The 13,632-nt window shown below is 43.5% G+C and overlaps 2 protein-coding genes across 2 annotated transcripts; both read right to left on the bottom strand.

Annotated features, from left to right (window-relative positions):
* Nucleotides 1-671: 671 nt before the first annotated feature.
* On the bottom strand, nucleotides 672-7,052 carry LOC122319550. Its single transcript, XM_043206932.1, has 2 exons — nucleotides 7,035-7,052; nucleotides 672-5,453 (listed from the first exon to the last, which is right to left on the bottom strand). Exons 1-2 carry the CDS (start codon nucleotides 7,050-7,052, stop codon nucleotides 672-674), a joined length of 4,800 nt encoding a protein of 1,599 aa, XP_043062867.1.
* A 5,564-nt stretch (nucleotides 7,053-12,616) lies between these two features.
* Nucleotides 12,617-13,408, bottom strand: LOC6529162 (60S ribosomal protein L21). Its single transcript, XM_002090128.3, has 2 exons — nucleotides 13,255-13,408; nucleotides 12,617-13,190 (listed from the first exon to the last, which is right to left on the bottom strand). The coding sequence occupies exon 2, from the start codon at nucleotides 13,172-13,174 to the stop codon at nucleotides 12,695-12,697; it is 480 nt and encodes a 159-aa protein (XP_002090164.1). The 5' UTR covers nucleotides 13,175-13,190; nucleotides 13,255-13,408; the 3' UTR covers nucleotides 12,617-12,694.
* Between the last annotated feature and the right edge of the window lie 224 nt (nucleotides 13,409-13,632).

Raw genomic sequence — 13,632 nt, 5'->3', positions numbered from 1 at the left:
TTTCAAATAAAAGGCAACCGATTCGATATGAAATAAATAAGTCAACAAATTTTTTGCTTGTGTTTCAAATAAAAGGCCAACCGATTCGATATTAAATAAATAATAGTCAACAAATTTTTTTGCTTGTGTTTCAAATAAAAGGCAACTGGTTTAATATGTATTACAAATGTTCTATAGAGTTTGTAAAAACAAGAGCTTTTTCTTGAGTATAAATGATAAGTCGGATGGTGCTAGTTTAATAGTTAAATTTTAATGACAATTCTTGATTATTTCTCCTCACTTAAACTCCTCGTGGCTATATCTTCAACTTCAATTTTTTATCTGCCCTTGTTCTATTCTCTCTTTTTTCCAATTCTTATCTGCCACTCGTTCGCTAGTACGAGTTGGCAGCCTAGCGCAACAGCTGTTATGTTAACATCATTCAAAAAACGCGGAATTCAAATATACAAGATTATTCTAATTGGGTTTTGACCCAACATACCGGCCCCCTTGAAAGTATGCGATTGACTTTCAAGAGACAGGTAATAAGGCGAGTTTCCGTATAGGGCGGCGGATGATTCCCTTGGCAGTGCGTACGTCGGCTACACGCACGATGTTGTCCGCTCCTGCAATCGTGCTGACTATGCGCCCAAGAAGCCACCGTTGTGGAGGGAGATTATCCTCGTGAACGATTACCATGTCGTTGACAGCCAAATTTGGTGAAGTCTTCGTCCAGGTTGTGCGAACTTGGAGCTCGTTGATGTACTCGTGGCTCCAGCGACTCCAGATGTGATGTTTGAGTGCGCGACCCTTTTCCATCGATCCAACTTGTCCAGGTTGTCGTCGATTGGTGGAAGTTCCGGTAGTGCTCGGAGTGCGTCACCCTCTAAGAAGTGGCCAGGCGTGAGAGCGGCCAGGTCGTTCGGGTCTGATGAGAGCGGCGTTAACGGGCGAGAGTTCAGTATCGCCTCGACGTCAGCAGCTGCAGTGGCTAACTCCTCGAAGGTTAACCTTGTGTCTCGAAGAGTGCGATTGAGTAGTCCCTTGACACTTTTTACTGCAGCTTCCCATATGCCCCCGAAGTGTGGAGCCCTGGGTGGAATAAAGTGGAAGTTAATAAACTCTGAGCGACAGAAATAGTGGATTGTTCTTGTTGTTTCGTCTTTAAACAGAAACTGCTTCAACGATTCGAGCTTGTTGTTAGCTCCTGCGAAATTTGTAGCGTTGTCACAGAATATGTCCGAGGGAAGTCCGCGTCGGGCAATAAAACGCTTTAGTGATGCAATGAAGCTATCCGTCGTGAGATCCGATACCACTTCGACATGTATCGCCTTCGTGGCAAAGCAAACGAAGACGGCTAGGTAGGCCTTGGTAGGCGGCTTACCCCGGATGCGCAAATAGACGTTGATTGGTCCGCAAAAGTCTATTCCGCATCTTGAAAATGGTCTAGATGGTGTGATCCGCTCTTTAGGCAGTTGGCCCATTAGCTGCCTTTCGAGAGTTGGTCGATAGCGCCGACAATGTATACATGAGCGAACGACTTGTCGCGCCAAGTCCCTTGCATTCACTATCCAGAACTGTTTTCTAATTAAAGCGACGAGCGTCCGTGGCCCGGCGTGATAGTTCTGTAGATGAAGATGGCGAGCGAACTGTGACACAAATGGATCCTTAGCTGGGAGCAGCACAGGATGCTTTTGGGTTTTTGGGTAGTCTGCTAGCTCCAGGCGCCCTCCGACCTTTAGCATTTGGAAGCCATCTGTAACCTGGAGGAAGAGACTAAGATTTTTAAGGTTAGTGCGAATCGGATGGCCCTTCAGGACCGAGGACATCTCTTGAGCGAAGTGAATAGTTTGAATATTCCAGACGATGCAATGTAGCGCCCGCATCAGTTCTGCTGGTGTCGGCGAAGGTGATTGGAATGGCGTTAGTTTACGGCAGCGCTGAGTAAATCTGTACACCCAAGCGATAACTAGTAGGCAGCGATGATGCGAACTGATCTTGTAGATTCCTTCAAGTAGTTGATTACTAGTCGTGTGTACGGCAAAGGCTGATTTTCTCTTTTCCAGTTGGACAGTTTCCATATCAATGTCACTGTTGTCTCGACTGTCCTTTGGCCAATGTTGATGATCTTGGCCTAGGAACTCAGGTCCCTCGAACCATATCGATTGTTCCAACTCGGTGATAGTGCAGCCCCTGGACAAGATATCAGCCGGGTTGCAGTGAGTAGGAACATGTTTCCAGTGGCAATCTGACGTGAGTTCTTGAATTTCGGCAATTCGATTGCCGACAAAGGTTGATAAGGTGGCCGAGTGTTGGCGATTCCAATGTAGAACAATTTGAGAATCGCACCATAAGAACGAAGTCGGCTTTCTGTCAGCGAAGATTCTAATGATTTTTTTGTAGAGCTGTGCTAACAAATGTGCTCCACACAGTTCTAATTTCGGCAGAGATAGCTTCTTGGTGGGAGCAACTCTGGACTTCGATGTGATTAGCTGTACCTTGGTCAGCCCATCTGATCCGATTGTGCGAGCGTAGATGCAGCATCCATACGCTCGAATGGAGGCGTCACAAAAGCCGTGTATTTGAAAGGTATGTATCGCTGATTGGAGGCAATATCGTGGTATTGCTACAGACTCCAACGACGAAAGCGATGCAAGCAGGGACATCCAAGCTGTATGAATGCCTTGGGGTACTGACTCGTCCCAATGTAGTTTTAGGAGCCACAGCTCCTGGAGGATAATTTTTGCCACTATGATAATGGGAGTAACTAATCCCAACGGATCAAACAGCGAAGAGGCTATGGACAAAATCGAGCGCTTGGTGACGTGGTCCGAATCGAATCTTGGCGAGAACGAGAACATGAATGTGTCCCGTACTTGGTCCCATTTTAGGCCAAGCGTGCTGGTTAGCATTTCGTCGTCCAACTGCAAATGTTTGACTGTAGCGTCATCGACAAACTTGCAGTGATTTGAATGCCATTTTGCGAGTTCCAATTGGCCATCCTGTAGAATCGCTGTAACTTCCCTTTTGATTTGATGTAGCTCCTCTACCGTATCCGCTCCACCTAGGAAGTCATCCACATAGAAAGACGATTTGATGGCTTTAGCTCCAATCTCCAATTTGTCCATGAATTTGTCGGCTAGATATGACAAACTGCGTATGGCTAGATACGGTGCAGCCGCTGTGCCATAAGTTACAGTATTCAATTCGAAGGTGCTCAATGGTTGCGATGGCGACGCTCTCCAAAGAATGTATTGGAATCTGCGATCCTCGGCAAACATGTTGACTTGGCGGAACATCTTGACCACATCAGCAGTGATGGCATAGCGATGTATCCGAAAACGCAGGAGTAGTGTATAAAGATCTGGCTGAATGGTCGGCCCGACCATCAGAATGTCGTTGAGCGATTTCTGGGACGTCGTCTTGCAGGATGCGTCGAAAACCACTCTGAGCTTTGTTGATGTGCTATTAGGCTTGAGCACGCAGTGGTGCGGAATATAATAATGCGGAGTGTTTAACTGTGGATGGCTCACGGGACTCATGTGTCCCAGATTTTGAAACTCCTGCATAAATTCAACATATTTGGCCCCTATCTCAGGCCTTTTGCATAGGCTGCGTTCGAGGGAGAGGAATCTTCTTTTGGCAATGTCGAATGAGGCTCCGAGAACGGTAGGTTCATCTTTAAATGGAAGTCGTACTTCCAATCGACCATCTGAATTACGTCGTACCGTTTTGGTGTAGAACTCCTCACAGTTTCGCTGCTCTGGCGTAAGTGTGATCTCAGGAGGCTCCACATGATCGATGCGCCATAGCCGTTCCATTTTTTGGTCAATTTCTGTTAATGCGATAGATGAGTACTGATGGAGTGTTCTGGGATGAGCTCGACATCGACCAGACACTATCCATCCAAGTAGTGTTTTTTGTAGTACGGGCAGATCCTTTCCTAATTTAACTTGGCCGACTGCCAATATATCGAAGAAGGTTTCCGTCCCCAAAAGCAGATCGATCCGACGAGACTTGTTAAAGCTCTCGTCAGCAAGAGATGAGTGCTGCGGAAAGTTCCACGCAGAAATGTCAATTTCCGATTCTGGATGATAGGCAATGTGGGATGTCACGCAAAAATCAAGGAGCAACTCGAATCCATTGTGCCTCGACTTGATACTGGTGGTTGCATGGTGTTTAATTCGCGTTTGTGTCTCACCAATGCTACGAATCTCGAGGTTGAGCTTGCTCCGTGGCAGTCGAAGTCTTTGAGCAAACTCCTCGGATATGAAATTCACCTGAGAACATGAATCCAGAAGCGCTCTTCCTATTTTGTAGCTTCCAGCTGCATCCTTGACCAGAATCAGTGCCGTGGCCAGAATGACACAGTCGGAACGAGACTCCGTGTGAGTATGCGCGACTGCGTCCGAAACTTGTACAGGCTCCGCTTGAGGGAGTGGCAAGGGAGCTGCGGCCGATCCTGGCGATGGCCGATGAAGCAGCGAGTGATGCGGTAGTGCACATGAGTGGCACCTCCGCGTCGACGGGCAGTTGGCTACAAGATGACCCCTGCCAAGGCAATTAATGCATAGCTTGTGGCGCTTTACTGCATTAAGGCGATTATCTAAGGCGAGATTGATTAGTTCTGGGCATCTAAAGGTCTTGTGGTCTGTCTGTGAACAGATGTTACAAGTTTGTGTGGTGCAATTGAAGGACAGACTTGCCTGATTCCTCTGCGAGCGCGACCTATGGCCACCTGGTTGACTCATAGGGGCTTCAGCAGGAGGCTTCTTATCCGATTCCAAATATTGACAATGACGTTCAACGACTCCAACGCATTTGTCCCACGAAGGCAACGTAGTGTAGTCCAGCGACTCATTCCACTTCCTATTAGTCTCCTGGTCCACTTTGCCCATAACTATGGAGATGAGCATGGCCTCGCAAATCTGTGGCTCGGTGCTCAACGAACGCAACGAGTTGTATAATACGGATGCATTATCGATTAGGCTGCGCAACTGCTGACCATTTGACTTGGCGACAGTTGGCAATGCGAAGAGTGACGATATGTTATCCAAAAATACGAGAGTCGGGTTGTCATAGCGCTGCTTTAAGCGGTCCAGAGCCTTTGTGTAGTTGTCTGCGGTCACCTGGAAAGCTCGAACCGTTTCAAGGGCTGGTCCTCGAAGACAGTTTAACAACTGGTTGAACTTCTCGATCTTAGACATGGATGGCTGGTGGCCAATAACTTGGTTAAACGACAAGATAAAGTTTTGGTACTCGCAGTATTTGCCGTCAAATGTCGGCAATGATAAGCGCGGGAGCTTAACTGCAGATGTGTGCCCAAAATTAACCGTAGATTCATGAATGCCGGTGCTGTTAGCGTCTGGTCCAAGTTGCTCCTGAACGCAAACCTTGGCGTGGATAAACAGTTCCTCTATTTCGAAGCGAGTATTGCGCTGCGCCTCAGCTGGCTCCATCTGCTCTATGGCTTCCTGGGTAGATAAAGCAAGTTTAAAATACGATTCCAAAATCGACAAACGGCAAGATAATTCCAACGGAGATAAATTCAAACCAGGTTCCACTGATTTGCTCATACGTGTAAGGTTTTTTCGAGCACTCGTTCGTTGAGCTTTAAGTTGCTCCAGCGAAGACATTTTTGCAGATGTTTGTTTACTTTATTTAATTTCGATCTGGATATTCCTTGCTTGACAAGGTCTGTGAGAGCGAGCGAAACGACGAGATGTAGTGGAAAATTTTCGCTCGCCAAGCCTAGAGTGCAACCTAGAGTGTTGCGACAGAATGAGGTTATGTATGGGGGTGCTCCTGGGGGCAATATGTATAGATGGAGGACCGAGATGTCGACTCCAACTATGGCGATGACACTTGGAGGATGTCCAACGATGTCCAATGATGCGGCGGGAGACCCTTGAGTATAGCCGGCACCTGCGCCGCATGTAGTTGTGGGCAAATGCACTAGCGAAAATCCTGTGCGGACGCTGGGTAGACCGGCAGCGAACGCGATGCGCGAATGTACGAGAGTTTGGCAGGGCAAAAGTCGTAAATGCGCGTGCGAGACTTAGAGCAAAGTAAAAATGGGGGCGAACGTAACCACAATCATCACCACAATTAACTAAAACGTAGCACAAGTCCTGTCACGGTCGCCAAATGTAAAAACAAGAGCTTTTTCTTGAGTATAAATGATAAGTCGGATGGTGCTAGTTTAATAGTTAAATTTTAATGACAATTCTTGATTATTTCTCCTCACTTAAACTCCTCGTGGCTATATCTTCAACTTCAATTTTTTATCTGCCCTTGTTCTATTCTCTCTTTTTTCCAATTCTTATCTGCCACTCGTTCGCTAGTACGAGTTGGCAGCCTAGCGCAACAGCTGTTATGTTAACATCATTCAAAAAACGCGGAATTCAAATATACAAGATTATTCTAATTGGGTTTTGACCCAACAGAGTTCTTGATCGAATTTTATAATACCCAATTTTTTATTATTCGGACCCATGTCGCCGATACTGAAAACAAAATATTCTCCAATATTTTTTTTAATTCATAACACCAAAATTTTTTTTTTAATTCTGACATATGTATTGAAATACCGATACCGTCGAATCAGACGACGAAGTTTTGGAGAAATACAGGAAACTTTTAGAAACAAGGGTCATAAGGCAAACGCCAGTGAAAAATCAAACCCAACCGTCAAGCAGTAGGGCACCTCTCATTCGAGACAGCGTTCTCGACCTTGAAAATCAAAAAACCCAGCAGGCAGCCGAAATGCAGGCAGATCAAATTGCGAGTATGGAGGCCGGCATAGCCGGCGCACTCCAGAGGCAAGAAGAAATTTTCGAAGCAAAATTATCCATGATTATGGGGGAGCTAAGCTTACTCAAGGGTAAAACCCCAAGTATCCAGACATTCCAAGAGATCGAGTATAAACCAGAAGAGGTTCTGTGTAATGAGCCCCTCAATATGGTAAGTCTGTTCCAGAATTCGACGGAAAACAAGAAAATTACGTCTCCTGGAGACAGGCTGCTACTGCGGCTTACAAGATATTTGCGACCTACCCGGGTAGCAGTCGGCATTACCAGGCCGTAGGGATTTTAAAGAATAAAGTCAGAGGCCCAGCAGCAGCTGTATTAGCCTCGTTCAACACTGCTTTAAATTCTCACGCCATATTGGCGCGTCTCGATTTTACATATGCGGACAAAACTCCGACACATGTGATCAAGCAGGAGTTAAGCCTATCAAGACAGGGAGAATTACCCCTGCTTAAATACTACAACGAGATAGAAAGGAAGCTAACGCTCCCATGACCCATGACGAAGCCGCAGCGGCCGTCCTCAATGAGCAGCACAGAGAGACGCCTTACACGCGTTTGTATCTGGGCTAAAAAAATCGTTAAAAATTGCCGTTTTTCCGGCACAACCTCGAGACTTACCCTCAACTTTGGCGTTAGCCCAAGAAGCTGAGTCGAGTAATGTGTATTTGCGGCCACCTTCGCCCGGCACAATGAAGAAAAAACCTATAGGTCAAACAACCAGCAAAAAGCGGGTTGGAATAATTCATACTACGAGCAAAATCAAAATTTGCGGGCAATAAAAAAGAACCCTCATTTTGTCAGAACTCCAAAAGGAGCAAACCAAGGTGGTTCCTTTAAACAAAGGCCAACCAACAGCGCAGGGAATGGCCAAGGCCAACCAGCGCCAGAACCGATGGAGGTCGACACCTCCTCCCGATTCAAGGAACCCACGGCATGGCAAAGATGCCAGTCGTCTCGGTCCCGCCAAAAAGTTAACTTTATGCCGGAAGAAATCTCCCATGAAGAAGATTATGACACAGTTGCTCAAGCAAGTGCCATAGAAATAGAGGACGATCTGGATGCAGAAGACTCCTGCAATTTTTTAGGGTAAAATCCCTGCTCCCCTACATTACTCGTAAGGTAGCAGGAGGAGAGATAAAATTACTAGATACAGGTACTTCTAAGAAAGGCGTCGTGGCAGCGGAGAAACCCTTTACAGTAAAGTCAATCCATGGCTCTACTAGAATAGATAAAAAATGCATCGTTTTAGTGTTTAACGTAAAAACACCCTTATTTATTTTAAGCAATCTTAAGGACTTTCACGGTATAATCGGGCTCGACTTGCTTACACAAGTGTGAATGCGAAGCTCGACTTTACAAAAAATGTTCTAAATACTAATAATGGAACTGAAAAGATTCAATTTAGTAAAGCAGAAAACGTAAACTTCATTAAAATTGACGATGAAGACGTCCCTCCTGCAATCAAAAATACGTTTGACAAAATGATTGTAAAAAATCATAGAGCCTTCGCTGATCCAGACGAGGCACTACCATTTAATATAAACACTATCGCCACGATCAAAATAGATGGAGAGCCAGTATATTCAAAATCATACCCGCATCCCATGGGTGTGACTGAATTCGTCAATGCAGAGGTTAAACAACTTCTTGCGGACGGCGTAATAAGGCCATCCAAGTCTCCCTACAACAACCCGACCTGGGTTGTAGATAAAAAGGGAACAGATCAAAATGGGGTGAAAAAGAAGCGACTAGTTATCGATTTTAGGAAACTAAATCCGAAAACCGTCGATCCCAACAATTTCGACAATACTGTCGAATATGGGTGAATCAAATTTTTTTACGACACTTGATCTTAAGTCAGGTTTTCACCAGATAGAACTGGCAGAAAAAGACAGAGAAAAAACAGCATTCTCAATAAACAATGGTAAATACGAATTTTGTAGATTACCATTTGGTCTTTAAAATGCCCCAAGCATTTTCCAAAGGGCCATCGACGATGTCCTGCGGGATGGAATTTCGAAGATATGCTACGTGTATGTCGACGACGTCATAATTTTCTCCAAAACAAAAGAGGACCACTTTAAAGACATGGACTGGGCTTTAAAAAAACTATTGGAGGCAGGCATGAGAGTATCTTAAGAAAAATCAAAGTTCTTCAAAAAGAGCGTTGAGTACTTGGGGTTCATAGTGTCACAAGGGGGGCTACGAACATCACCTGAAAAGGTGAAAGCCATAAAACAATTCCCCTTACCTAAAACGCTTTTCGAACTCAGATAATTTCTAGGGTTAGCAAGCTACTATAGGTGCTTTATAAAAGACTTTGCGACGATCGCAAGGCCTCTTACGAGTATCCTAAAAGGAGACAACGGAAAAGCCAGCAAATATCAGGCAAGGAAAATTGACATTGACATGGCTAAAGAACAGAAAGAAGCGTTTGACAGGTTGAGAGAAATCTTAGCATCGGAGGACGTTTTACTTTCATACCCAGATTTTAAGAGACCATTCGATTTAACAACGGATGCGTCGGGCTTCGGTTTAGGAGCAGTACTATCCCAAGATGGCCGCCCGATCACAATGATATCACACGCCCTGCGGGATAGTGAAAAAAAGTATGCGACCAACGAGCGAGAGCTCCTCGCCATAGTTTGGGCATTAAAAAACCTACGGAACTACTTGTACGGTATAAAAGGCTTGCAGATCTTTACCGATCATCAGCCTCTTACCTTTGCCGTCTCAGACAAAAACACTAACGCGAAACTAAAACGCTGGAAGGGAATTATCGACGATTACGGCGCTACAAACCCGGGAAAGAAAATCTTGTGGCAGACGCGCTCTCCCGCCAGAACATAAACGCCTTGGAAGACGAACAAGAGTCGGATGTAGCAACCATACATAGCGAACAATCACTGACGTATACCCTAGATACAACAGAAAACCCGGTAAACTGTTTCAGGAATCAAATAATCATTGAGGAAGGAAACAGCTTTTCGGTAGACACATTCATCTTGTTTAAAAGCAAGGTGAGACATATTATAAAAATTCCCGACCGAACAAATCTGCTTAGTACATTACAGGACGTAGTCAATGCCTAGGGACTACTTCTTCCCTAAAATGCTTCGGCTGGCAACAGAAAAAACGTTAAATTGCAAGACCTGTTCGATGGCAAAATACAAACGTCATCCATCAAAACAAGCGGTAGCAGAAACACCGATACCGTCCTTTGTGGGGGAAATCCTACACATTGACATTTTTTCAACGGAACCCTTTTTCTCACTTGCATTGATAAATTCTCGAAGTTTGCCACGGTGCAAGCCATCGCATCGAGGGCTATTGTAGACGTAAAATCTCCCTTACTACACACAATAAACTTTTTTCCAAAAATAAAAACAATCTATTGCGATATCGAGAGGTCGTTAAACTCCGAAACCATTAAAACAATTCTGCTTAACCATTTCAATATTACCATTTCAAACGCTCCACCTCTACATAGCACCTCAAATGGTCATGTAGAAAGGTTTCATAGTACCTTGGCAGAAATAGCCAGATGCTTGAAACTAGAAACCACTACTGAATTAATTCTTTTGGCAACTAACAGATATAACAATTCGATCCACTCAGTAACCAACAAAAAACCCATAGAAATTATCCACGTAAGGCCCGCAGAATTCGAAAGTGAAACTAGCAAAAAGATTAAACAGGCTCGGGAAAAAACCCTTGACCAAGTAAATAAAAATAGGACCTATAAGGACTATCAAGTTGGTGAAAAAGTTTTCCTAAAGACAAACAAACGCGTGGGAAACAAGCTTTCTCCAATAGTATGTTCAAAGGAAACCGTCGAAGCAGACCTGGGGACCACGGTTTTAATAAAGGGGAGGGTGGTCCACAAGGACAATGTACGCTAACCATCTTCGCGATATTCTGACCCCTTTTCCTATCCTTTTTATATTTCTTTTAGCTTACGTCATTATATCCTAGTTCTTATACTATCGACGGTAAGACTTAACGACTATACGAACGCGGACTACATCCCAATAGAAGACAATGAAATTGTCATCTGGGAATCGTACGAGTACTTACAACATTCAACGAACATGACAACGTACGAAGACTACGCCGACCAGACAGAGACAATGACAAAGACATTAACAGAGGAACACAGGACACCGGTAATCATGACGGACTTGACACACATTCGCAAGTTAGTAGCCACTCTAAAGACCCACCATAGGACTGCTAGGAGTATCAACTTAATCGGAAAGGCACTTAAAGATATTGCCGGTACCCCCGACTTTAACGATTGGGAACAGATAAAATTTATTCAAGAACCGTTAGTAAGAACAGAGGAAGTCCAGACAGAATTAAATATTAAATTTCAAAATCGCCTATATGAACTCACAACTGCAATGAACCAAATACAAAAATTCGAACCAAATCAAGAAACTCACCTTTTAAAAATCATTTTAGCAAAAAATGGAATCGTTATCATAGACCTCGAAAATATTTAATGGGCTTAACCCTAGCAAAACCAGCATAGCCAAAAGCCGCGCAGAGCCAGGAGTTAACACCGACGTAGAGCAAGCGGGTTCCCGAGACGGTGACCACTTTAGAGAGGGAGGAGTTAACACAAGCAGTTCTCACGGAGTGAGACTGCCGACTTGCAAGCCGTATCCGGTGGCCTGCACGCGCAGCGAAGAAATTGCTGATCGCGCATTCCAAGGACAATTGCCCGGAGTCCGCCCGAAACAATCGCGGAGCGAGTGAATGGCATGGAATGATATTGTATAATTTGTTTGTCTTTCAACTGTTTACATTTTAAGTACAGATTTATCGGCGATGGCTTTATAAAATGATGCTAAGCAGCGTTGCTAAAAATAAAAGTTGCTTTCGTTTTTAAAAATAGAATTGTTTTTTTCTTCTTTTATTTTTAAAATTATAATTTCTATTTGCACATGTGTAAAAAAAATGAAGACCAATCAATTAAGTAATTTTGTCGCTAGGATGGTTCACCGATTTCAAAAATGGCATTCGTAATGAAATGCATGACAACACGCTTGACCTTTTTGCACAATTTTAATATACTAAACAAGAGAGAACGCTATACTCGAGTTCCCTGACTATCTAATACGCGTTACACAGATAGTGAAAGTGCGAAGGAGAATCTTCAACACTGACAGTTTTTGTCGGTTTGTGGGCGTAAGAGTGGGCGTGGCAAACAGTTTTTTGGCAAATCGATAGAAATTTACAAGACTAATACAAAAATGAAAAAATATCAAAACATTTTTCAAAAGTGTGGGCGTGGCAGTTTTGGGCGTGGCAGCATGATTCGACTTGCGATGCATCTAATCGACTCGGCTATTGATTCTGATCAAGAATATATATACTTTATATGGTCGGAAACGCTTCCTTCTGCCTGTTACATACTTTTCAACGAATCGAGTATACCCTTTTACTGTACGACTAACGGGTATAAATAGAATAAAAAAAATAGTTTAATTCAAAAATTCAACCCTTCATTTTTTTTTTCAACTAATTGCAAAAATTATTATATCTGATCCATCCAAATAGTTTACGTGAATACATTTCTAACAATAAAAATTATTTTCCACTGTTCAAGCTTCAATGGTTACTTTGGTATGAACCATTTGATAAGATTTAACTTAAAAGTCTAGGTACAACTTCGAACATAAAATCTTTTCAATATTGAACAGACGTAAATGGCTAGCTCGATTCCGGCAGTTGTCGCTGATCAAGTTTGGTTGCTTACTGTTTTTGCTGCAAACTTCTCCCAAAAGTCTTACTTACGGGCAAAAGAAAATTAAAAATCTGTTTATATTGGGCACATATTTGTTTACTCAATTATAACAAATATTTTATTCCGTACAATTATCAAGCAACAACATCCCTTTAGGCAATGAATTCGTATGGAATCGGGGCAAGAGCAATCGGTTCCCCAAGTTTCTTAACGAAGTGCGCCTTCTTCGGCTGTTCCGGCTGGCGCTTAAGACTGACCCATTGTCCCTTTTCCTTCGCCTCCTTCAGCAATCGCTCATTTTCCTTTACGCGACGCAAGAAATCTTCACGGCACTTGGAGTGGTGGATATGCTCGATGCGCACATTTACTCGCTTTGCAAGGATTTTACCTCTGACGCGTTTGTTTACTATTACACCAACGGCGTGCTGAGTCACATTGAATATGCGCCCGGTTTTTCCATGATATGCCTTATAGGGCAATCCCTTCTGTACAGCACCATGCCCCTTAATATCTACGATGTCGCCGATTTTAAAGACTCGCATGTATGTGGACAACGGAATAACTCCATGCTTTCGAAAAGGACGGGAAAACATGTCCCGTGTGCCGCGACGATAACCCTTCGAGTTGGTCATTTTAATTTAAGGTCCCCTGTAAAAATTCGCGTCTTAATAAGTGTTCTTTTTAAAATATGTTGAAAAAGTATGGACCAAACCTCTTCGAATTGACGTCCACGCGGTCCAATAGTTGGGAAAAGAAAGAAAGATGGCTACTTGCATGGCGTTGCCACTTTACACGTTAAATGAAATTTATGTAAGGCTGCATTGAGAGTTTTGAAACTAAAAGTTAGGCTCTGTCCAGACTGACATTCACAACAAGCTTAATCTTCTTTGACGTAACAAGTAATAGCTACATTCATGAATTAAGCAACAGGCTAAGGCCAAGTCCCAAGTTTAAACATTTGGCCCGCGTTAGTCATTATTGATTTATTTAAATATTTTTATACATATATATATGTTTATTATAATTAAAATCATTTATAAATATTTGTGTCTAGTTACAAATACACGGTGACAGCTATTGTATGCTAACG

Source organism: Drosophila yakuba, chromosome 2R (assembly GCF_016746365.2).
Source record: "Drosophila yakuba strain Tai18E2 chromosome 2R, Prin_Dyak_Tai18E2_2.1, whole genome shotgun sequence".
Taxonomy (NCBI): domain Eukaryota; kingdom Metazoa; phylum Arthropoda; class Insecta; order Diptera; family Drosophilidae; genus Drosophila; species Drosophila yakuba.
This window is presented reverse-complemented; position numbering and strand designations above follow the sequence as displayed.

What these genes read in the sequence shown, in the direction of transcription:
- LOC6529162 (XM_002090128.3), bottom strand. Translation starts at nt 13,174, where the DNA reads ATGACCAACTCGAAGGGTTATCGTCGCGGCACACGGGACATGTTTTCC.